The 26051-nt window shown below is 42.4% G+C and overlaps 1 protein-coding gene and 1 non-coding gene across 2 annotated transcripts in view; both read right to left on the minus strand.

The window, feature by feature from the left end:
• LOC133541239 (zinc finger protein 436-like) overlaps positions 1–26051 on the minus strand; it is a 93505-nt gene that overhangs the window by 17841 nt on the left and 49613 nt on the right. The window contains exons 2-3 of the mRNA XM_061884502.1: positions 20644–20711; positions 13651–13728 (exon numbers count right to left, since the gene is read on the minus strand). Coding sequence (XP_061740486.1) covers positions 13651–13728; positions 20644–20711 — 146 coding nt within the window. The remainder of the gene's footprint in view (positions 1–13650; positions 13729–20643; positions 20712–26051) is intronic.
• Positions 8746–8864, minus strand: LOC133541890 (5S ribosomal RNA). Its single transcript, XR_009804002.1, has one exon. It is a non-coding gene; the product is annotated as a 5S ribosomal RNA (ribosomal RNA).

Consider the following 26051-nt stretch of genomic DNA (forward strand, 5'->3'; position numbering starts at 1 on the left):
AATCATCAGGAGGTTGTAAACCTTTAAACCACAGAAACAGAGATGTTATTCTAATTAAACAGGTATTTTCAAACAATGTTTTACAAATGCTTTTAAACCTCCGAATAATGTTTTAAACTTTCTACATAATGTTTTAACTTTTAGCAAAACTTCCTCATTTAAACTTTGCATTAAGGTTTTGTACCTTTAACTGTAAACATTTGCCATTTCAGCTTAAGCTTTAAACTTTTACATGTGCTTTAAACAACTTGCTTTTAATTGGTCAAACACAGTATGCAATCAAAGCTCAAAGGTAAATGCAGTGGTTCAATTTGAACCCAGCAGTTCAAACAAACAAATTAAGAAGTTCGGTAAACAAATTAACAAGCTTGCAGGTTCAAGTTAAGCATATTGAAAAAAGCGTTTCTATCGTGATTAAATGAAGAAGCATATTCACGGACCATTGGTGTGTTAGGAGAATATTTTTGAGTGGATCTTGCAGTTGTGGCTGCTTGCTGTTCTTCTTTCCATGGAGGTTGTTTGGTGAATGAGTGACTGAACCTCCTTCCTTTTCAGGTGCCTTCAATTAGTAATTTGACGGCCATTTTACCTTGGCATTCTGGGAATTGTTTTTTTCACTGATTTTGACCATGTAGGGCATGGATTACGGTCACTTCCGAGTTTTTAACTCCACACCTCCCACTTGGCCTCATGGTTTCTAAACCCAATGAGGTCACACAGGTTCTTCACTCCTTTGTTCTTCAGTGGGAATTACAATGACAAGGCACATGACATTTCTCAAAAGGGTAGTGATTGGAATTTGGTGTTTGAGCTTCTTGGTTCTTTTTGTTGGTTGGTCCTTGTCAGTTGCCTTCCTGATGGGGAGAGGATTGCTGGGAAAGGTCCTCACAGGCACATTTCTTACGTGGCCTTTGCTGTCAGTGTTGAAGCTGACAACTCTGACCAGCTTGTACTGTCCTCTCAAGGCATTTTGATCAGGCAACCAGATCACATCTCCAATAGCAACATTTCGCTCTTTGCTGAGAGTTTTGTCTGGATAGGTTACACCATATTGAGCTGCGAGGAAGAGGTCTTCACGCCCACCTTCGAGCTCTTTGCCAGTCAACTCAGCCTGATTGGGTGTTGTCGCCTCCCACTTTGGCTGCTTTGGGTTTGACTTTCTGTTCAGGCACTGCTCGGCGGCTCAATGTGTCCAGGCGATACCTCTGACCAGTCTGGTCAAGCAACTGAATCTTTTTTCGTCCACAACATGTTTAACACAGCCAGTGGACTTCCTTCTTGGCACAGTGGGTTTTGCCACTTGAGGGGGACTTTCCTTTTCCTGAATGGCCTTTCTGCTGACTCATCTTAGCTTTAGCTCTGGTGAGGGCAGCTGAGAATGCCTTTTTCAAGAAGATCTTTGTCAACTCGCATCTTTTTCTTTCTCAGGGAAAAGTTCACTGCGGTCAGCATGCACGTCTTGTCTTCGTCCACTTAGTAGCCGATGTCCAGGGCTTTGTTCTCTCCCTCCCTCGGTTGGTTTGGAAGAATTAAGGTTTTCTCTGGCTCCAGCTCTAGGACATCTGCTTCAGTTACTTTCCTGTCACTTTGAACCTGACCAGACCCATGGTTTGAGGAGGAAACCTCCAGCTTTCAAGTCCTCTTCAGCTCCTGCCGTGATTGGGTCAAGTCTGTTCAGGTCATTGTGGAAGGTCAAGAGGTCATCCACATAATTGTCCTCTTCAATGACTCTGCGTTTATCTAGGTGAACAAAGTTGGGCAGGCTTGTTGTCCTCACAAGCACATCTTATTGGCTGTCCTCACAAGAACACCTTCTTGGGGTAGCCAGGCTGGCTTAGTTGCCGGAAGTGTGATTTCTTGATATCAGACAGCAGCAGTTCTCATGGAGCGAGCGAAGTGGGTTCTTGACCCATATGCTGGAACTTCCACTTCTTCGAGCAAGTCAGGGTGTGCTCCACCAACTGTCTTTCCAAGTGGGCTTTCCCACAAATCAAAGTGACTTTTAGTCTTTGGGGTGCGAGTCTTCCCTCGCGATGGCTTATGAGAAGTTCGACTTCTCCTTGTCTCTTTAACTCTTCAAGCTGGAAATCTGGGAAGAAGCCTTTTAACTTTTCAGGTTGAATTGCTTGATGGACTTTAGCAATTTCCTCCAGGCCGTAACAGACCAGTTGATGTGCTTGTACAGTTCCTTTCGGAGTCTTTACTCTGACCTTCAGGAGGTACCGTTTTGTGTTGACCTTCATGGTCATTCCTCAAACTCCATGTATGACCAACGTTATGTCTTCACTTTTCAGGCCCAGTCATTCGGCAGCTTTGTGAGTTATATAATTTGTGTCGGATGCTAGATTTATTAATGTGCCGATCTTCTGACCTGTATTTGCTGTGACCAACATCAGCATCATGATTACAGGGAATTCAGTCAGCCCAGTCTCCTCCAGCAGTTCAGACTGGCCTGCTGGTTTGAGTGTCACTGAGGCTCTGTTTGTGAATGCCTTTCCGCACCGCTCTGCCATTCCTGGGTAAGTTGTGAAACGAAGGCCTCCTATTCCTCTGTGAATTTTCTTTTTCCATCTTTTGCACCTTTGCCTCCTTCTCTTCTGGCCTCTGCTGTCGGGCATAGGAAGTATTGGTGGTCAGGTGCACTGCCTGTCTTTTTGCAGTATGGCTTTCTGCATAAGACATTGTCTCTGCAGTAACCGTCTGTGTCATGATTAGAGTTGGGTATCGTTTGAATTCAAACGATTCCGATTCCTGATTCCGATTGTTTGGGATCAATGTGTTTGCCAGGTAGTCCCTGGAGGGTGGTATGTATTTTGGGTTGAGAGTTTTCACCATATCCCTGCAAACAAACAAGTAATGTTGCTGTTACTGTTTAGCCCAGTATCAATTAGCTTAGCTCTAACGTTATTGCTTAACTAACCTAAATGTTGGAGATTCCACCTCTGAAAAGGGATGCAGTCTTTTGACTATGTGTGCAGTGACCTTTCTGTGGCACTCTTCCGTCTGTGGCACCGACATCTTCCCCATTGCCGCTACGGTGAACGGAGTGCGTTGAGCACATTGCGGAGCCTGGCTAGCAGGTTGTAAATTGTCTATGAAAAAATACGCGGGCTAATTTGTTAGCTGCCTCAACGTTGGCGCAAAACACATTATTTATTGCATATATATTGTTTTACTTACCGGATTCGGACTGCAGTGCAGTCACCGAGGTGCCAGGCTGGGCATCGGAGCCGGAGTTAGAGGAAGAGGCAGAGGAGGACGGTCGGCGCAGCGCGTCGAAGACGGGACACGCATTTATTTGTACTCCATGAACTCGGAGTTGCTTCATCATGTTCAACGTGCACCCTCCTAAGCACGAAACTGTCCTGTCGCACGTGTTACATTTCGCCGATATTTAATTTTTTTTAGTAAAATAAAGCCACACTTTCGACCGCCGATGCTCGCTATCTATGCTTGACTGACTCGCTCGGCTACATACGCTCGGCTATGCTAACACTTACGGAGGTGGGCGCTTCTTCGTTGGTGTTCAGGGGCTTCTTCTTCCGATCGGCGGACTGGGTATCGAAACTAGGAATGGTAATTTAAACTTTTGAACGATCCCGGGAGAATCGGAAAGTTAGTCCCGGTTCCAATCGATACTCGATACCCAACCCTAGTCATGATGTCCCAAATATTTCTTGCATGCTCTGAGCTTCAAGGCTGTTTTTTTCTTTTCTGGTAGCTTCAAGCTTTTAAACTTCTTGCAGAAGTATATCTTGTCGGTGTGCCCACTATCACCACAGATACCGCAGACTTTATCAACATCATTCTTTGTGGCTCTGGTAGATGCAAACTTTATTTATTGCCTCCTGTCTGTTTTGTCCACATATTCTTCAGTTGTTCAAGTCTTTCCAGTATTTCCTCTTGGTTCTTCAGAAACTTCAGGAGCATATCAAAATGGTTGTCTGGGTTTACATTGTTGGTGGGCTCAATCATATGTATCAGCCAGTCTCTCTTTATGAATTCTGGTAGTTTGCTTTCAATTGGACTTGATGACCAGGGGGTTCCTTATGACTCCTGAGTTTCCTAACTCCGTCAAGTCAGGCAGAGCATTCTCCGCAGCTTGTATTAGGTCAATGACCCTCCTTGGCTGGTTTCCCTTGACTTGTGGCATTTCAGACAGCTCTTCCAAGATTTCGACTGTGATTGTTGATTTGTTCCCGTAACTGTTTTCCAGGACTCTGAAAACATCTGTTGCTGTGGAGTAGGTGGACAGTCTTAGTTCCTTGGCAATGGATTCACTGACACTCTCCAACGGCTGGATTTTCTGGACTTCTGGTGATCCAGTGGGCTCCCCTTGCTTCTGCAGGTTCTCCCAATCCTTCCGCCACCTGTGGTAGTCCCTTTTGCTTCCATGGAAGATAGGCAGGGATGTAGGTATTTTTTTTCACAGTGGGTGGTGTAAGTTGGACAGGTCTGCCGCTTGCACCTTGATCATCCAGCCTTCTAGATATGGCAAATTCAGCCTCTTAACTTGAGCTTGTGGTGTGCTGCTTTCAGTTGTTTAAGTCTGTCATCCATTTCGTCTTTCAATTGTTGAGGGATTCATTTCTCCCAAACAGACATGGCATGGATGGTTGCACTCATTGTCTCATTTAGTAAGGTGAGGTGAATGTCATAGCCTTCCATGTTGTTGCTTTCAACTGGAACATTTTCGGCCTTTTGAATGGTGTCCTCTGACTCCGCAATTGCAGCTTTCAGCTCAGTTTTTCCGGATCTTCCCCACACGCTGGTTTGAACAATATCCTTAATCTTCTCCATCATAACTTCGGCTTCTTTTATAGTGGTTTGGATTTCGTCTTCTTGCTGCTTATCAAGCTTTGCTTTTGGATCATCCTTTCTGAGGTCAGCCTTCAGGCCAATCTTGTAGTCTTCTTTTGGATCCAGCACTGACCTAAATCGGTCCGCAAATTTTGCGAATTCCTCCTTTAGTTCTGATTGCAGCATGCTGTCTGCTCCTCTTGAGATTAAGCTGGCAACGTGGACCCCCGACTTAAACAAGTTGAAAAACTTATTCGGGTGTTACCATTTAGTGGTCAATTGTACGGAATATGTACTGGACTGTGCAATCTACTAATAAAAGAATCAATCAATCAATCAATCAGTTTGGTGAAGTTGCTCTTGGCAATCATCCTCTCCTGCTTCAGGATCTTGACTGGCGTCCCCAATACCTCTTCGGCCATTTTTATTTCCTTTATTCCGGCATCCATAGCTTTTCTGCCTCTTGAAGCCCTGAATCTTCAGTCCATGGCTGCTATGCTGGTTTACAACTGTTAAGTTCCACTCTTCTACTCCAAAAAAGACCCACGGACAACTCACGATTTCCGATTGATCAACTTTTTTTTTTTCTCCAACTTGGAAGCTTTGTTGGTATAATTTCCGTTGATCTTCAAAATCATCAGCAGGTTGTAAACCTTTAAACCACAGAAACAGAGATGTTATTTTAAGAGGTATTTTCAAAATATGTTTTACAAATGCTTTTAAACCTCTAAATAATGTTTTAAACTTTCTACATAATGTTTTAACTTTTAGCAAAACATGACTTTATCATTTAAACTTTACATTGTTTTGTATTTTTAACATTTTAGCTTAAGCTTTAAACTCTTACATGTGCTTTAAACATCTTGCTTTTAACTGTTCAAACACAGTATGTAATCAAAGATCAAAGGTAAATGCAGTAGTTCAATTTGAACCCAGCAGCTCAAACAAACAAATTAAGAAGTTCAGTTAACAAATTAACAAGCTTGCAGGTTCAAGTTAAGCATATTAAACAAAGCATTATGATCGTCAATAAATGAAGAAGCATATTCACGGACCATTGGTGTGTTTGGAGAAACTTGTTGAGAGGATCTTGCGGTTGTGGCTGCCTGCTGTTCTTCTTCCCATGGAGGTTGTTGGTGAATGAGTGACTGAACCTCCTTCCTTTTCAGGTGCCTTCAATTAGTAATTTGGTGGCCATTTTACCTTGGCATTCTGGGAATTGTATTTTTCACTGATTGACCATGTAGGGCATGGATTAAAGTTAAAGTACCAATGATTGTCACACACACTAGCAGTGGCGAAATTATTCTCTGCATTTGACCCATCACCCTTGATCACCCCGTTGGAGGTGAGGGGAGCAGTGGGCAACAGCGGTAACGCGCCCGTGATTACTGTCACTTCTGAGTTTTTAACTCCACAAAAGGTTTTTTTTTTTTTGGGGTGAATAGCGTTGCCATGGAAACACGAAAAGATCTGTTAACACCATGACGGACCAATATACCTAAGGGGAGGGGCTATCAATTGACAACGTAATACATATAATTAAATCAACCTGCCAATATTACACATTGATAGGAAGTTAAGTAGGATTTGTTGAAAAACAATGCCGAACAACGTCTGATTGTAGGGAAACGCTCTGAGATATCAACTTATCGTGTAAAAACCACGAGCGCCTCAAGGCCTACAGCAGTGGTCCCCAACCATTTTGTATCCGCGGACCAATCAACGCTTAATAATTTGTCCCGCGGCCCGGGGTGGGGGTGGGGGGATCCCATTTTTTCCCCCCTTTTTTTTCTTCCCCTTTGTCATGGAAAAGGGACTTTTTTGTCATGAAAAAGGGAGGTTTTTATGGTTGGTGCACTAATTGTAAGTGTATATTGTGTTTTTTATGTTGATTTAATAAAAAATTTAAATATATATATATATTTTTTAATAAAAATGAATAAAATATTCTTCTGCGGCCCGGTGGTTGGGGACCACTGTTCTACATCAAAACACTGATTCATCTAAAAGGAGCTCAAATAAATAGTCCTACCTTCCTAATATCGTGCATGCCCATTCTCTCTTAATTTCAGCATTCGTACCCATTTTTTAATTAAAATTTTTTTTTTTTTTTTTTTTTTAAATAGTTTCCATCTCATGGAGACTACTTAATATTAGTAGGGATAACCTTTCAGTATAACCCACACCGTTTTATTTTATAATTGGATTTTATAAAAATAAATAAATAAACAAAAATACATAAATAAATAAATTACGATAGTAAAAGTAATGGTTTATTTTCAAAAGATACCCGGTCATGTGACCTAAAATCCCAAATTCACTTGATATTTGAAGTGCTTTTTGTTGTGTCATTCACAGCTTTTTGTTTTAGAATTTAGGTTTAATTAACAAGCACCTGGAGATAGATTGATTGGCAACACTAAATGGTCCCTAGTGTGTGAATGTGAGTGTGAATGTTGTCTGTCTATCTGTGTTGGCCCTGCGATGAGGTGGCAACTTGTCCAGGGTGCCCTTGCGCCCGATAGTTTATTTACATACCTTAATTGTTTCCAAATCGCGTCGGCAGTAAAACGGCTGATCAAACAAAACGTCAGTCATCGTCCTGGAAGCTGCGGAAGCTAGCTCTCCAATCAGCTAAACAGACTCATTAACTCCACCGTGACGTTTTGATGAATTTCCTGAGGAATTAACAAAACTCAATTTAAAAAAAAAAAGAATGCCATTGTGTAACGGACTTAAAAATACACTTTATTAATATTTCAGAATGTTTTTGTTTTGTCATTGAAGTATTGTGTTTGTGTGAATTTTATCTCTTTACTTTTGTTGATTGACTGTTATTTTATTTGACTCCTTCCTGTCATGGCATACAGTCAGGCTTCCGAAGTTTTCTCTAGCTCCTCCCCTTCCTCCTCACTTTGCTGCTTGCGATGCTGAGGTGAAATTCAGGTCAACATTAATCAAAATAAAATCAGTTTTATTTGTGTGAGTATTTTTTGGTCAGGAGTATATTTCAAGTCCCAAAGCTGAAATTTTTTTTCAAGCCAGCAAGATTTTGAAATGCAAACTAATACTTTTTAAATACACGGCCTCTTGTATGCCTTTTCATTTGGGGTCTAGGCTTTTATAAATAAAATAAAGCAACTGACGAGTAAATGATTGTCATATATTTTATATTGCTTAATTAACACAATACATTGGCAAACTCTGCCCAATTTGCTCTTGTACTTGGTTCATTATAAATGAAGTAAAACAATCAACAACCACACTTTGTATTGCTAAATTAACACAACACACCAGTTGAGGTCATCCCTGCATATTTACTGTGATCATTTTGCTATAATTAAATTAAGTAATTCATTCATTCATTTGCACAGAGCAAATTCTCATATTGTGTAATGATTCTGATACATTGTTATATTGCTGCAAACTGTTACTGCATAATAGTCATAATAATACTCTCCCTTCTTCTTATCAGCTGCAGGAAATTAAATATTGTTCTAACGCTCCACCGTTAACAAAGTATAAAATGTTGTTTTGAAAAGAAGTTCCTTTCTTGGGAGGTAGCGGAATGTCATCATCGTCCGTGATTGGTTAAATGTTGAAATATGCTAATGAGGCCGGAAGTAAACCAGGCTTTCTGTCATTGGTCAAATATTAGAATGTGTGGCAGAAAGGTGGACATCGGATTGGCTTAGAAAGTTGGATGATGTCGGAATAAGGCACGCTGATTGGTTCACATCACTCAGTGTTGAACATTTTGACGGATTATCAACGCTCAAAAGTCCTTGATTGGTGAATTTATAATATGACGTGTTTTTGTAGATGGCAAAAACAGGCCAAAGATGGATAAATATTAGTCATGTTAGTGTAAAATGAAGTGAAAGTGAAATGAGGAGCATTGCTTATTAAGTGAGAAACGGCGCCCTCTGGCGTGAGTGTAAAAGCTTACAGCACCTGGTATTCCCAGGCGGTCTCCCATCCAAGTACTAACCAGGCCCGACCCTGCTTAGCTTCCGAGATCGGACGAGATCGGGCGTGTTCAGGGTAGTATGGCCGTAAGCCGAACAAACATGGAAAAACAACCTTTTTAAATGCAACTCTTACAGACGGGGTGGGACAAAATGACTATTTGTCTTACAGCCTGGCGTGCATGCGTACACTAATGGCCTTTTTCAGGCTGTGTGATTGTTGTCTTCCTTTGCTACGGCGGTCAACTTGCATTCACCGTGGATATTTGCCTCCCCGGCTCCAGCGGAAGCTCCCCCTCACTGTGCCCACACTGCTCTCTCATGCTGCGGGGGGATTGCAGGAGAGGTGCCGCTCTCATGCTTAGGGACCCTCAACAAATTACTATTGTCTTGACAAATCCACATCTTCTACATCAGTGGTCCCCAACCTTTTTGTATCCACGGACCGGTCAACGCTTAATAAGTTGTCCCGCAGCCCGGGGGGGATCCCATTTTTTTTCTTTGTCATGAAAAAGGGAGGTTTTTGTGTTTGGTGCACTAATTGTGAGTGTATATTGTGTTTATTATGTTGATTTAATAAAAAAAAAAAAAATATATATATATATATATATATAGAATTTTTTTTTTTTTAATAAAAATGAATAAAAAATTATTCTGCGGCCCGGTGGTTGGGGACCACTGGCCTAGAGGAACCTAGAGGTGTTGTTGGATTTTCGATAAGTGGAGAAATGGCTGAGTTAAAGCGAGTAGGAAAATAGGAATTTTTGTGTTTTTTGGTTCCGACGTCTTAACAATAGGCCTCACTGAGTTTTAGATTATACTTTCTTGGCTTTGAGAGTTACAAGCAGTCTGTTTTTTTTCTCTTTTCCTAAGGGGCGCTAGAGCGCAATTTTGATTTTTGGGGTTTGGTTGCTTAATATGTTGGGAAGGTTTGCCATACCGATGTGTGTGTGAAATTTGGTGAGTTTTGAAGCATGTTAAGGGGGTCAAATTATGGTGCGAAGGTGCGGAATACGAAATACAATAGGGTCTTCTGTCCTTATTGTAACAATTGGGACATTGCGGTCCCTAAAGATATAGCGATGTCCGCTTATATCACCGATGGGAAAAGCATCACAGATGTGGAAAATTGCTAACGGCTCGTTTGTAGAAAGTATGAAGGAAGGCAAGATCTATCATGTTCCATGGTTTGATTTCATAATTAAGATTTAGACTTAAACAAACTTTAATGATCCACAAGGGAAATTGTTCAACACAGTAACTTAGTTACAATGATGGAAAGTGTAAGGATGGAAAGGAAAATGCAGGTATAAATAGACTAGGTATAGCAATGTAAAATATAACATAACTGCGAATATATACAATATATACTTAATATGTGTACAGTATATTATATATACACATATAATATGTCTATAACATATATACAATATATACCAATTGCTATGTACACTATCACAGTATATTTGGCAGCCCCAGCATAAAAAAGAGAGTAAGTCCAGCAGAAAATAGAATATAGACATTAACAACAAAGAGAAGTAGCTGACATAGAAGGTGTCAGGTAATAGGCAGATATTATCTGTTGCTGTATGGGGAGTGATTATACAGCTGGATGGAGTGTGGAATGAAGGAGTTCTTGAATGGCACAGTGCGGGAAGGAAGCTGAAGGAGCCTGTTGGAGTATGAACTCCGCTGTCCCTCAATTGTCTGGTGGAGTGGGTGGGAAGGATTGTCCATGATGGCCAGCAGTTTGTCTAGTGTCCTCTTGTCCCTCACTGATAACAACGCCTCCAACTGCGAGCCAATAGTTTGGCCGGCTTTCTGGATCAGTTTGTCGAACCGGTTTGAGTCCCTTTTGCTGGTGCTGCTCCCCCAACAAACCACAGCGAAGTGAAGGGCACTGGTCACAACAGACTGATAGAAGACCTCCAACAGCTTGCTGCACACATTAAAGGACCTAAGCTTCCTCAGGAAAAAAAGTCTGCTCATTCTTTCTTGTAAACAGCATTGCAGTTGTCCTTCCAGTCAAGTCTGCTGTTCAAATGAACTCCCACGTACTTTTATTGCCCCAGCACTGCCACCTTCCGGCCCTGGATCTTGATGGGCTCCACCGGGCTCATACTCTTCCTGAAGTCGATGACCAGCTCCTTGGTCTTGTCCACGTTAAGGACCAGATGGTTAGCCTGAGACCACTCCACAAAGTCAACAATCAGTGTCCTATACTACAATTCCTGTCCCTCTCTCACACACCCGACCACAGCACAGTCGTCAGAATATTTCTGCAGGTGGCAGAACCTGGAACTGTACTGGAAGTCTGAGGTGTACAGCGTGAACAGGAAAGGAGAAAGGACAGTCCCCTGTGGAGCACCTACTCCACTGACCACAGTATCTGACAGGGAGCTCCCCAGTCGCACAAACTGGGGCCTGTCAGACAAGTAATCAGTGATCCAGGAGAAAATGGATGAACTGACACCCATCCTGAACAACTTGTCACTCATCAGAATTGGCTGAATGGTTTTACAGGCACTGGAGAAATCAAAGAACATGATCCTCACAGTGCCCTTCCCACCATCCAGGTGAGAGTGAGCACGATGCAGCAGGTAGTTAACAGCATCATCCACTCCTACATGGGGCTGATATGCAAACTGTAGAGGATCCAGGGAAGGAGCCACCAGGGGTCTCAGCTGTTCCAGTAGAAGTCTTTCGAGTACCTTCATGACCTGGGACGTCAGGGCAACAGGTCTGAAGTCGTTCAAGCCCGATGGGATGGGCTTCTTGGGCACCGGCACTATGCAGGATGTTTTCCATAGCACTGGTATCCGTTCTAGCTTCAGACTCAGGTTGAAGATGAAATGGAGGATCACAGTCAGCTGAGCAGCACAAGTCTTCAGTACCCAGGGCTTGACTCGGTCAGGGTCTGCTGACTTGGCTGGATTGACTCGCTCCAGCTGTCGTCTCACGTGTCCTGGTGTCAGGCACACCGGGCTGGCTTTCTCAGAGGGGGAGGGGGGAACAGCAGTGGCAGGTATCAGAGAAGGAGTTTGTGTAGAGATGTTCAGGGGAGGTGTGAAGACAGGAGTAGTGGGGGGTGGGCCAGTAATGGGTGCATTGCTAAATCTGTTGAAGAACAAATTCAGCTCGTTAGCTCTGTCTGCACCCCCATCCAGCAGTTTGGCTTTGTTGTTAAAGCCTGTGATGGCTTTCATGCCTTTCCACACATCACGAATGTTGTTTTGCTGGAGTTAAACCTCTAGCTTCCTCCTGTAGGCATCTTTCCCTTTTTGCAGCTGGACTTTAAGCTGCCACTGCAGCTTAACTTGTCCCGGTCACCGCATCTGAAGGCTAGCTTCTTTTTACTCAGCAGTACCTTTAGCTGGCTGTTGATCCAGGGCTTGTTATTTGGGTAGTAATGGACAGTTTTTGTAGGGATGATGGAGTCCTCACAGAAATTGATGTAATCTGTGATGCAGTCTGTGATGCTGTCGATATCTGTCCCGTGGGGTTTACAGAGTACTTCCCAGTCTGTAAACTCAAAGCAGTCCTGCAGGGCAATGCATGCCTCCTGGTTCCTCATCTGCACTGATTTTTTTTTAGATGGGCTGCCTCCTCACAGCAGGAACATAATGAGGTGTTAAAAGCACCAGGTTGTGATCAGATCGTCCAAGGGGGGGCAGGGCAGTGGCTCTGTATGCATCTTTTGAATTAGCATACAGTAGGTCCAGAGTTTTATTTTCCCGTGTTTCACAGTGCACATATTGGTGGAAAGTGGGTAAAATAGAGTCCAAAGAAACATGATTAAAGTCACCCGAAATGAGAAAGAGGGCATTGGGATGTTTGGTCTGTTGCTCACCAACAGCGGCGTGAATGGTGTCACACGCAACAGCTTCGTCAGCAGCAGGAGGGACATACACTCCGATGAAGATTACAGAAGTAAACTCCCTTGGCAAATAATATGGTCGAATTCCAACAGCTAGAAGTTCAATGTCCGGCATGCAAACACACTCCTTAACAGTAATATGTCCAGGATTGTACCACCTCTCGTTCACCAAGATGGCAATCCCGCCGCCTTTTTTCTTACCGCTCAGGAGTGTGTTTCTATCCGCCCGTGAGGTTGTGAAGCCGGGTAGAGTCGCGCTGTGGTCCGGGAAGTCCGTGTGTAGCAAAGTCTCTGTAAAGCACATGATGCTGCACACGGCGTACTCCTTTTGAGTTCGGACGAGCCCGGACAATTCATCCATTTTGTTCGCCAGAGACCGCACGTTCCCCATGAGGACAGAGGGAATTGCAGGTTTAAATTTCCTTCTCCGCTCCCTCATCTTTGTGCCGGCACGGCGTCCCCTGCGCTTTTTCCGTAGTTCCACGGGAAGGTCCGGCCGCGCTCCCCACAGCGCTGGTAAGGAGAGCGCAAACAGCTCCTCGCGTGTGTAAACAAGAGGCCTGCTGCTCCGTTGATCACAGCCAAACACAAAACGACCCGAAAAGAAAAAGTAGCGAGAACATACAAAAGCGCCCAAGAACCATAATTAGTGGTTTATGGAAAGGTAAGAGATTAAAAGAAAGCAAGAAAAGTTGAGAATAATACCAAAAATAAAGTAAAAAGAACGAATTCAAAGGAGCTACTGTGATGTGCTGCCACTCTTTCAGGCGCACAGACCATACGACCAAGATTCAATAATTTCAAGATTCATGGATATTCCGAATACACAAAAACATGTACCCATAGGAAAGAAAAGTTGGTTTTACATAATAGGCCCAGATGGAAAAAAAAAAAATAAGTCAAATTTAAGCTACGTTATCCCACTTTTTAGTGTCAAGCGTGACAGACAACACCCTAATGTATTGAGTTATTGTTCAATTAACAAACTAATTATACACGTACCATTGAGGCAAACTGCTCGGTTGAGGAAATGCGCCGTCGGCTCTTCAAGGCTTCACTGCTTCCTTCTGCTGGTGATGGCTGAAAGAATGAAAGGAGTTAGATTTTACTCTACTGGACACAGACAACAAGCCCAGTTTAGACTGCACACCAAATTAGATTTTTTTCCGCTCAAGACACGGTTCGGCTATTTTTTGCCAGTTTAAACACCCCAAAGTGCTTCAAATCTAATAACTTCACATCCAATTCAGGCCACATCGGAACATAGTCCAAGCATGACTGGAATCTGAACTTGTAAAATTTTAAATTGTGACGTGTGGAGTTTGCATGTTCTCCCCGTGAATGCGTGGGTTCCCTCCGGGTACTCCGGCTTCCTCCCACTTCCAAAGACATGCACCTGGGGATAGGTTGATTGGCAACACTAAAATTGGCCCTAGTGTGTGAATGTGAGTGTGAAAGTTGTCTGTCTATCTATGTTGGCCCTGCTATGAGGTGGCGACTTGTCCAGGGTGTACCCCGCCTTCCGCCCGATTGTAGCTGAGATAGGCGCCAGCGCCCCCCGCGACCCCAAAAAGGGAATAAGCGGTAGAAAATGGATGGATAGATGGATGGATATACATATATACACATGCACTTATACACACACATACATATATACATATATATACACATATATATATATATATATATATATATATATATATATATATATATATATATATATATATATATATATATATATATATACACACACACACATATATACACATGCACTTATACACATATATACATACATATATATACACACATATATATACACATGCACTTATACACACACATACACATATATACATATATTAGGGCTGGGCGATATGGACTTTTATTAATATCTCGATATTTTTTGGGCCATGCCACGATATATGTTCATGCAGAGAGGGAAATCACAACTAAGTCAATTTACCAAAACTGTATTTATTAAACAGTTATTAAGCAGTGGCACAAACATTCATGTCACTTCCAGAACAGAAAGTGCAAGATTGTCAGAGAGATTTTAAAACTATTAGTGCACTTTTGTACATGATGTCATTAAGATAACATATCAAAACAACACTAAATTAAAGTGCACTTTTTGTACAGAACGCCACTACAATAGTTTAAAACAAATAAAGTGCACTTTTGTGCATGATGTCACACAAGATATTTCAATTACTGTCAAATAAAAATGAGCTGCATTATAGGAACTCAAATAGCAGTGCGGCTACTTTTTGTAGCAACCCTTTTGCCGCATAATCGTTCAACATATTCCCGCTTGAAGCCAAACCACCGCCAGACAATGCACCCCGCGCTGTTTTTCTTGGGAATTAATTCTTCCTTCATTAGTTACCAGATTGGCACCTTCTCTCTCTTGTATTACCACTCGCACGGCTCCGCTAGCATCACAGCTAATGTTACCCATCTAGCTACCTCTCTGCTCAGGGAGGGCGTGTGACGTTGCACACGTGACGTGTTTAAGAAGGTTCGCTTGTTTACGTCTCTGTGAGAAGGACAGACAAGAAAGAGTGGGAAACGCATGCAGTGTAATTAATGCCCGCAGATAAAAGCAATTTTGTGAGAACATATTCTCGAATATCACGATATAGTCATGTACTTTATCGCACGGACACAAACCCGCGATATATTGAGTATATCAATATATCGCCCAGCTCTATGTGCATACATGCATTATAGCTTTATGCGTTTTCAGCTAATAATAGCGATCTGGATAGTTGACATTAGCTTTCATTGAATGTCTATTCTATCGTAACAACAAAATGACTGCAAATTGTCAGTTGCTTTTCTTGGACTGCTTTTGTGTATGTGCACGTGCTCCCCGTGTGTAAGTGTGTACGACACAGTGGTGACAAGCATGAACGTCGGACCGACAAGTCATTTTTATCCGATACAATTAGTAGGGGTGTAACGTTTTATATTTCTAAGATTCAAATACCGTATATTGATTTGTGCTCTCTGCTTGCTGGCCCTGGTGAGTGGGACAAAGCTCCTGGTTTTTCAGCAATTGAACATGCAAAAATTAGCAAAAGAAGCACCATTTAAAGATGTTTTAGTGTTTTAAGAATTAAAAAAATAGAGTTCACATAAATACTGACCCCATTCATCCAAAATAATCACTGTTTCAGTCACTATGTTATTTAGTCACAACAGTAATTACAACTTGTCTTCACATCCACAGGAACCAAATGGGTTAGCCTACTCTATACAGTATTTACAACCTTACTGGTGTTCACTTTACGGCCACAGATGGTTCATCTAGTTCTGGGGTCGGCAACCTAAAATGTTGAAAGAGCCATATTGGACCAAAAATACAAAAACAAATATGTCTGGAGCCGCGAAAAAATAAGTCATATTACATACAGATAGTGTGTCATGCGATATAAATTGAATTAAGAGGACTTAAAGGACACCAAATGAGCTCAAATATACCTACAAATGAGGCATAATGTTGCAATATGTACATATAGCTAGCCTAAATAGCATGTTAGCATCGATTAGCTTGCAGTGACCAAATATGTCTGATTAGCACTCCACACGAGTCATTAACGTCAACAAAACTCAACTTTGTGCATTCATGCACAACGTTAAAAGTTTGGTAGACGAAATGAGACGGAAAAAGAAGTGGCATAAAACACGTCTTAGAGAGTCGGAGAAAGTTATACATGTAAACAAACTATGGTGAGTTCAAGGACCGCCAAAATGAGTAGGACAAAACGGCGCTCGCCAAATACTCGAATGAGTGAAGCGTGTTTAATACAAACAGTGTGCTTTATAACAATTAGGGAGGTTTGTTTCACGTTTGTCCTCCTACAGAAACTATATTAAAACAAAAAATATGTTTTTTTATATTTTTTTCCTCTCATCTTTTTCCATTTTTCATACATTATTGAAAAAGCTCCAGAGAGCCACTAATGCGGCGCTTAAGACATGCGGCTCTAGAGCCGTGGGTTGCCGACCCCCGATCTAGTTACTTACATTATTTACTCATTACTTTGGTTCTTTCACACATTACTTTGGCATTATTGCTTTGATGGCTCTGACATGAACCTTCCTGGCAAATTTCTGAACAGTTTCCACGTTCCTTTTTGTTTCTGCTTTTGGAGATTCTGCCTTGGATTTTATAGCCAATTACTGTCTCTTCGACTCCTTCTCCACTTCTAACTGTTCCAAAAGCAAAAATCATAAACAGTACAAACAATATTTATTCTGTTAAGGAACTTCCTTTATCTGAATAGCCACTTGTAATCTACAGCATGAAGTAACAAATATCTTGCAGTCATGTTTTTTGTTTCAAAATGGATTTAACTATTCAATGTCAAAATATTAACAGTACAAATAATGAACAGAACATTTCAGCTACAGTTTTATTGTAAAACACCAATGTGAAATGAAATTTAGCATTTAGACAGGCTACACTGTAGCAAAAGTCATCACGTCTGCCACAATCATGAGTTCTTAACGGGGAACATTATCACCAAACCTATGCAAGCGTCAATATATACCTTGATGTTGCAGAAAAGAGACCATGTATTTTTTTAACCGATTTCCGAACTCTAAAAGGGTGAATTTTGGCAAATTAAACGCCTTTCTATTTATTAGTCTTTTAGCGATGACATCAGAACGTGACATCACCGAGGTAACACACCCGCCATATTCATTTTCATATTACAAACACCGGGTCTCAGCTCTGTTATTTTCCGTTTTTCCGACTATTTTTTGGAACCTTGGAGACATCATGCCTCGTCGGTGTGTTGTCGGAGGGTGAGAGAGGGAGGGATTCAAGTTGCACCACTGGCAAGAAATCTGCCGCCATACCCCCATTGAATGTACCAGAGTGTCTTCACATTTGACCGGCGATGCTAAGACAGACATGGCACAGAGATGTATGGATAACCTGCAGATGCATTTGCAACGATTAAGTCAACGAAATCACAAAGGTGAGTTTTGTTGATGTTGTTGACTTATGTGCTAATCAGACATATTTGGTCACGGCATGACTGCCAGCTAATCGATGCTAACATGCTACGCTAATCGATGCTAACATGCTATTTACGCTAGATGTATGTACATTTGAAACTAGAAACCCACATTTAATGCGAAACAAACACTTACCAATCGACGGATTTAAGTTGCTCCAGTGTCACAAGATGCGAAAGTCCTGATCGTTTGGTCCGCACATTTTACCGGCGATGCTAATAAGGCAGCCATGCTATGGGCCACTTCATTAGGTACACCCATGCTATGGCCGAATAGCGTCAATAACTATTCGCTCAATAGCTTCAGTTTCTTCTTCAATTTCGTTTTCGCTATCTGCCTCCATACTCCGACCTTCTGTTTCAATACATGCGTAATCTGTTGAATCGCTTAAGCCGCTGAAATCCGAGTCTGAATCCGAGCTAATGTTGCTATATCTTGCTGTGGTAACCGCCATGTTGTTTGTATTGGCAGCCCTGTATGACGTCACAGGGAAATGGATAGTGGTTTCGAAGATAGCGAAAATAAAGCACTTTAAAGCTTTATTTAGGGATATTCCGGGACCGGAAAAATTTTGAAAAAAACTTCAAAAAATACAACAAGCCACTAGGAACTTATTTTTATTGTTTTTAACCCTTTTGAAATTTTGATAATGTTCCCCTTTAAATGTGTATTCTGCGTCTTCCATGTCGAGAGCAGTTTTAATTTGGGCTTGCTTGGTAAACAACTAAAATTAATGTTTTGGCCATTGTTTTATCCAGACACATTCATTTGTTAAAATATGGCCAAGTAAACACATTGTGGGTTTACTGGATGTCGTCTAGATCGCTGAAAGAAAAATCTAAGGAAGAGAATCCCTCTGCCATCTTCCAGTAGTTTTATTAAATTTATAAATCACCCGCTTGAATATTCCTTTTCTCTTCTCTGACTTTCTCGTCGTCATTTGGGATGTGCGTGTGTTGCGATTTACCCTGCCTGGTTGGATGACCCGCTCTATCTTGCCTCTGATTGGCCTGTCCGTAATGTTTTGCCCCAATCTTAGCCAATCCTGAATAATCATAGTAAACCAACCAACCAACCAATCATGGATTTTCTTATATGTAAACCAACCAACCGAACATTAATTGTTCCCAAATATTTTGTTCCCTGCCCATGGAGTTGCTTTGCTACGTAGCTTTTTAAGTTAATAATTTTTAATAGAAAACCGTAGTTTTCACCACTGCAGCCGTAAACCGGAACGGATGATCAAAAACCGTACTCATCATGGTAAAACCGTAATTGTTGGCAGGTATGGCAAAGAGACAGATCAAAATTTAACACAATGTAGGACTGAAAAAAAACAACAACAAAAAAACAAAAAATAATTGGTTATATTTTTTACGGCGTTTTATAGACAGAAAAATCACATGCCTGTTTATAATATATACTGATATTCGCTTATATCACAGATTGGAAAAACATCACAAATGGGGCAAATTGCAAACTGCTCGTTTGGAGAAAGTCTGAAGGAAGGCAAGATTGTTTTAGAACTATCTCTATCATGTTCCATGGTTTGATTTCATAATTTCAAAACTTATGCATATCCCAGATAAAAACATGAACCCATAGGAAAGACAAGCTGGTTTTACAAAATAAGTCCCGTATTAAGTCCCGTATTACTCTCGGCAGGGTTCTTGAGGGTGCATGGGAGTTTGCCCAACCAGTCTACATGTGCTTTGTGGACTTGGAGAAGGCATTCGACCGTGTCCCTCGGGAAGTCCTGTGGGGAGTGCTCAGAGAGTATGGGGTATCGGACTGTCTTATTGTGGCGGTCCGTTCCCTGTACGATCAGTGCCAGAGCTTGGTCCGCATTGCCGGCAGTAAGTCGAACACATTTCCAGTGAGGGTTGGACTCCGCCAAGGCTTTCCTTTGTCACCGATTCTGTTCATAACTTTTATGGACAGAATTTCTAGGCGCAGTCAAGGCGTTGAGGGGTTCCGGTTTGGTAACCGCAGGATTAGGTCTCTGCTTTTTGCAGATGATGTGGTCCTGATGGCTTCATCTGACCGGGGTCTTCAGCTCTCGCTGGATCGGTTCGCAGCCGAGTGTGAAGCGACCGGAATGAGAATCAGCACCTCCAAGTCCGAGTCCATGGTTCTCGCCCGGAAAAGGGTGGAGTGCCATCTCCGGGTTGGGGAGGAGACCCTGCCCCAAGTGGAGGAGTTCAAGTACCTAGGAGTCTTGTTCACGAGTGGGGGAAGAGTGGATCGTGAGATCAACAGGCGGATCGGTGCGGCGTCTTCAGTAATGCGGACGTTGTACCGGTCCGTTGTGGTGAAGAAGGAGCTGAGCCGGAAGGCAAAGCTCTCAATTTACCGGTCGATCTACGTTCCCATCCTCACCTATGGTCATGAACTTTGGGTCATGACCGAAAGGATAAGATCACGGGTACAAGCGGCCGAAATGAGTTTCCTCCGCCGTGTGGCGGGTCTCTCCCTTAGAGATAGGGTGAGAGTCTCTGCCATCCGGGAGGAACTCAAAGTAAAGCCGCTGCTCCTTCACATCGAAGGAGCCAGATGAGGTGGTTCGGGCATCTGGTCAGGATGCCACCCGAACGCCTCCCTAGGGAGGTGTTTAGGGCACGTCCAACCGGTAGGAGGCCACGGGGAAGACCCAGGACACGTTGGGAAGACTATGTCTCCCGGCTGGCCTGGGAACGCCTCGGAATCCCCCGGGAAGAGCTAGACGAAGTGGCTGGGGAGAGGGAAGTCTGGATTTCCCTGCTTAGGCTGTTGCCCCCGCGACCCGACCTCGGATAAGCGGAAGATGATGGATGGATGGATGGATGGATGGATGGATTAAAAGAAAAAGTCATTTAAGCTAAGCTATCCCAACTTTAGCTGCATTACGTACTGCATTAGTCAAGTGTGACAGACATAACCCTAATGTATTGAGTTATTGTTCACTTCACAAACAAATTATACACATGCCATTGATGAAAACTGCTCGGTTGAGGAAATGCGCTGTTGGCTCTTCAAAGCTTCACCGCTTCCTTCTGCTGGTAAAGGATGAAAGGAGTTCAATTATACTCAACTGGACACAGAACACAGGCCACACTGCACACCAAATTAGATTTTTTTGCCCTCAAGAATGAAGCTGAGATAGGCTCCAGCACACCCTGTGACCCCCAAAAGGCTGTAGAAAATAGATGGATGGATACAGTTTGGCTATTTTTTGCCAGTTTAAACCCCCCAAAGTGCTTCAAATCGAATAATTTCACATCAAATTCAGGCCACATCGCAACATAATCAGAGTCTGATTGGAATCTGATCTTTTAAAATGTGATTCCAAAATGAACGAAAATGCGACCTGAATGCGATTTTTGCGTCATATTTGGGTGAGCTATGTCATTCGTTTGCGTGAAAATTACACTACATATATTCATTCATCCACCATATTAATTCAATGTATTTTAACATAAAAACACTCCATTTAAAAAAAGTATGGTGACTTGCATTTTATTTTGTAGTAGTGACTTCCTTGTTAATTTAGAAAAAACAGTCAACTTTGTTTTTTGCCACAAACTTCGCATGCAAGGGACGTCAATGTTACATTATGGCCTGTGCGCGTTTATACTGAAGTCTAATAGAGAGCACATTTTACTTGCAGTCTAAACAGTCAGCTGGAATTTTTTTTAATTTAGGCCACTTTGGCCTGTAGTGTAAACACAGTCACGATAATTTTGAAGAAAAACACCATATTGCAACTTATTAGTGAAAAATAAGTTTTATAATTAGCGTCAATCGGCCAACACATGATTATTCTCTCATAGCTATGATGGGATGATATTAAGCTGCTGAATGCCACGGTTGGAAGCTGCTTAGGATACGCTCAGGTTAAAAAGCTGTGATCATTGTGAATACGCTCCACCTATGCTCTCTCACAGAGAAAAAGGACAACGCCACAAAGCCAACATTTCATTCGGTGCATGTGGAAGTGTTTTACAAAGTTAAATGTGTTACTGTGACAAATATAAAGTGATGTTGATAGGTTTGTTAATGTAGTGAAGTCCATGTGGGTATAAGGTGTGTCCCTAATAAAAAGGGCTGTTTGCTACCTTTATGCAGATGCCGACAGGGCACTATTTCCAATGTGTTTAAACATTACATCCCGTTCTCTAACGGCTTTAAGCTTGTAATAAGGTAACTACGCAAGTACATTCATTACATGTGCACACATGCATTAGCTTTTTGTGTTTTCAGCTTAAAAATAGCGAACTTTCACAGTATCATGTTAGATCCGCTCGACATCCATTGCTTTCCTCCTCTCTAAGGTTCTCATAGTCATCATTGTCACCGACGTCCCACTGGGTCATTATTGTCACCAATGTCCCACTGGGTGTGAGTTTTCCTTGCCCTTATGTGGGCCTACCGAGGATGTCGTGGTGGTTTGTGCAGCCCTTTGAGACACTAGTGATTTAGGGCTATATAAGTAAACATTGATTGATTGATTGATTGATCTGGATAGTTGACATTTGAGGCCTACTGAAATGAGATTTTCTTATTTAAACGGGGATAGCAGGTCCATTCTATGCGTCATACTTGATCATTTTGCCATATTGCCATATTTTTGCTGAAAGGATTTAGTAGACGACATCCACGATAAAGTTCGCAACTTTTGGTGCTGACAAAAAAGCCCTGCCTTTACTGGAAGTCGCAGACGATGATGTCAAAAGTGTGAGGGCTCCTCACATATTCACATTGTTTTTAATGGGAGCCTCCAACAAAAAGTGCTATTCGGTCCGAGAAAACGACAATTTCCGCATTAATTTGAGCGAGGATGAACGATTCGTGTTTGAGGATATTGATAGCGACGGACTAGAAAAAAAAAGTTTAAAAAAAACGCGATTGCATTGGGACGGATTTAAATGTTTTTAGACACATTTACTAGGATAATTCTGGGAAATCCCTCATCTTTCTATTGTGTTGCCAGTGTTTTAGTGAGTTTAACAGTACCTGATAGTCGGAAGGGTGTGTCTTGACGCCAGTGTCTCAGGGGAGTTGACGGCAGCTATGGACGACAAGCTCAGCTTTTCTCCGGTAAGAAGCGACTTTTTACCACAATTTTCTCACCGAAACCTGCTGGTTGACATTCCGTCGTGATTCATGTTGGCTTGACCGCGCTCTGATCCATAGTAAAGTTTCCCCTCCAGGAATTTTAAACAAGGAATCACCGTGTGTTTGTGTGGCTAAAGGGTAAAGCTTCCCAACTCCATCTTTCTACTTTGACTTCTCCAATATCAATTGAACAAATTGCAAAAGATTCAGCAACACAGATGTCCAAAATACTGTGTAATTATGCCGTTAAAGCAGACGACTTTTAGCTGTGTGTGTGCGCAGCGCTCATACTTCCTAAAAACCTGTGACGTCTTGCGTACACGTCATCATTACACAATGTTTTCAAGACGAAACTCCCGGGAAATTTAAAATTGCAATTTAGTAAACTAAAGCGGCCGTATTGGCATGTGTTGCAATGTTAATATTTCATCATTGATATATAAACTATCAGACTGCGTGGTGGCTAGTAGTGGCTTTCAGTAGGCCTTTAACTTTCATTGAATGTCTATTCTATCGTAACAACGTGACCGCAAATTGTTAATTGCTTCTCTTGGACTGCTTTTGTGTACGTGCACATTCTCCCCGTGTGTATGTGTGTACGACACTGATGACAAGCATGTACGTCGGGCTGACAAGTAATTTTTATCTAATGCAATTAGTAGGGGTGTAACGATTGATAGATTGCTTTATATTTCTAAGATTCAAATATATTGATTTGTGCTCTCTGCATACTGGCCTTCTAGAAGTTTTATATGGATCTAACATTGTTTTAAAAACTAGTAATTTATCGATTTTATCGGTAGTACAAAATAAAATACTGTATTTAAGAACAGCAGAATTTATATGAAGTTGCTTTTAGTACTTTGAAATGAATAAAAGTAGTCAAACTACTAGTCTGTCTCCCGTCTGTGACGTCGTCTTGAGTCAGTCATCAAAGAAAGTATGGAGGAAGAAAAGCCGATGGACAAGAATTTAAGAAGCCACCATTGCGGTCCAGTATGTGGAAACACTTTGGCGTTTGCAGAGAGAGATGTTATAATTAGGTCGTTCATTGTCGTATATGTAAAATACAGCGGCAACATGACAAATCTCGAAAACCGCCCACCGTATTTTTTTTGGACCACAGGGTGCACTGACTCAAGAACCCTGCCGAGAGTATAGAGTTTGCCCAACCAGTCTACATGTGCTTTGTGGACTTGGAGAAGGCATTCGACCGTGTCCCTCGGGAAGTCCTGTGGGGAGTGCTCAGAGAGTATGGGGTATCGGACTGTCTTATTGTGGCGGTCCGCTCCCTGTACGATCAGTGCCAGAGCTTGGTTCGCATTGCCGGCAGTAAGTCGAACACATTTCCAGTGAGGGTTGGACTCCGCCAAGGCTGTCCTTTGTCACCGATTCTGTTCATAACTTTTATGGACAGAATTTCTAGGCGCAGTCAAGGCGTTGAGGGGTTCCGGTTTGGTAACCGCAGGATTAGGTCTCTGCTTTTTGCAGATGATGTGGTCCTGATGGCTTCATCTGACCGGGATCTTCAGCTCTCGCTGGATCGGTTCGCAGCCGAGTGTGAAGCGACCGGAATGAGAATCAGCACCTCCAAATCCGAGTCCATGGTTCTCGCCCGGAAAAGGGTGGAGTGCCATCTCCGGGTTGGGGAGGAGACCCTGCCCCAAGTGGAGGAGTTCAAGTACCTAGGAGTCTTGTTCACGAGTGAGGGAAGAGTGGATCGTGAGATCGACAGGCGGATCGGTGCGGCGTCTTCAGTAATGCGGACGTTGTACCGATCCGTTGTGGTGAAGAAGGAGCTGAGCCGGAAGGCAAAGCTCTCAATTTACCGGTCGATCTACGTTCCCATCCTCACCTATGGTCATGAGCTTTGGGTCATGACCGAAAGGATAAGATCACGGGTACAAGCGGCCGAAATGAGTTTCCTCCGCCGTGTGGCGGGTCTCTCCCTTAGAGATAGGGTGAGAAGCTCTGCCATCCGGGAGGAACTCAAAGTAAAGCCGCTGCTCCTTCACATTGAGAGGAGCCAGATGAGGTGGTTCGGGCATCTGGTCAGGATGCCACCCGAACGCCTCCCTAGGGAGGTGTTTAGGGCACGTCCAACCGGTAGGAGGCCACGGGGAAGACCCAGGACACGTTGGGAAGACTATGTCTCCCGGCTGGCCCGGGAACGCCTCGGGATCCCCCGGGAAGAGCTAGACGAAGTGGCTGGGGAGAGGGAAGTCTGGGTTTCCCTGCTTAGGCTGTTGCCCCCGCGACCCGACCTCGGATAAGCGGAAGATGATGGATGGATGGATGGATGGGTGCACTGACGATGAGCGGGTTTATACAGGTAGTCATACAAAAGGCACATTAAAAGGGATTCATGTTCTGGTTTTTTCCCCCAACTTTTTATACACTTCCGTGTGGTCTACATAGCGTGTGGTGGTTCTTTGGTCAAAATATTGCATAGATCATGTTTTACAGACCGTTTTCAAGCCGCTTTCTAACCGTCTCTTCAGGATGTGCCGCTTTGCGGGCGGTCTTACTTAGGTAGCTTCACTTAAGACAGCGTTTTTTCCCTGTCATCTTTGTTGTACCAGAGTTGTTAGCGCTTCCATAGCGAGTCGACTGACAGATATGAGTTAGATTAGCTGGGCGATGGGGCAAAAAAAAAAAGAAAAAATAATAAAATCATTTTTTTCATTTAATTCAATCTCGATTAATATCACAATTTTTCATTTTTTATTAAAGTCGAAATGTCTCGAGGAGGATTATACGGAGTACCGTTGCATCCCTACTGTTTACTACCATGTTTGATCAAAGTAATATATGCTAACAACTGACAACTGTTATTCTTCATATCCCTGATTGTGTTTACTATAAGTGCAACATTTTAGATAACCCATGCTTACAGTCCATACCTAGGTTTTAGGGCCACTTTATTTCCTCTCAAAGCTCTGTTATTATTGTGCTAGCCAGCACAAAATTAATTCTGCAGTACACAAAGTATCAGTGGTGTACTGAATACTATAATACTACAATTCAAGTTAACATTTACTAAACAAAACTTTTTAAATGGTCAATTATGATTTGTATTCTTTGATTACTTGTATACATCAGTACTTATCACCAGTGCTTTGGCAGATGGCAAACGGTGACAGAGACTGTGGACTTGTTTTAAATACTGAATTATGTATTTTACAATTAATGTAAATACATTAATATGCAGTGTAAAAAGTGTGTACAAGCACATAAAATACTTTTCATGACTTTCTAGGAACAAAAGGTTTTGATCCACA

This window comes from Nerophis ophidion, linkage group LG23 (assembly GCF_033978795.1).
Source record: "Nerophis ophidion isolate RoL-2023_Sa linkage group LG23, RoL_Noph_v1.0, whole genome shotgun sequence".
Classification (NCBI taxonomy): Eukaryota; Metazoa; Chordata; class Actinopteri; order Syngnathiformes; family Syngnathidae; genus Nerophis; species Nerophis ophidion.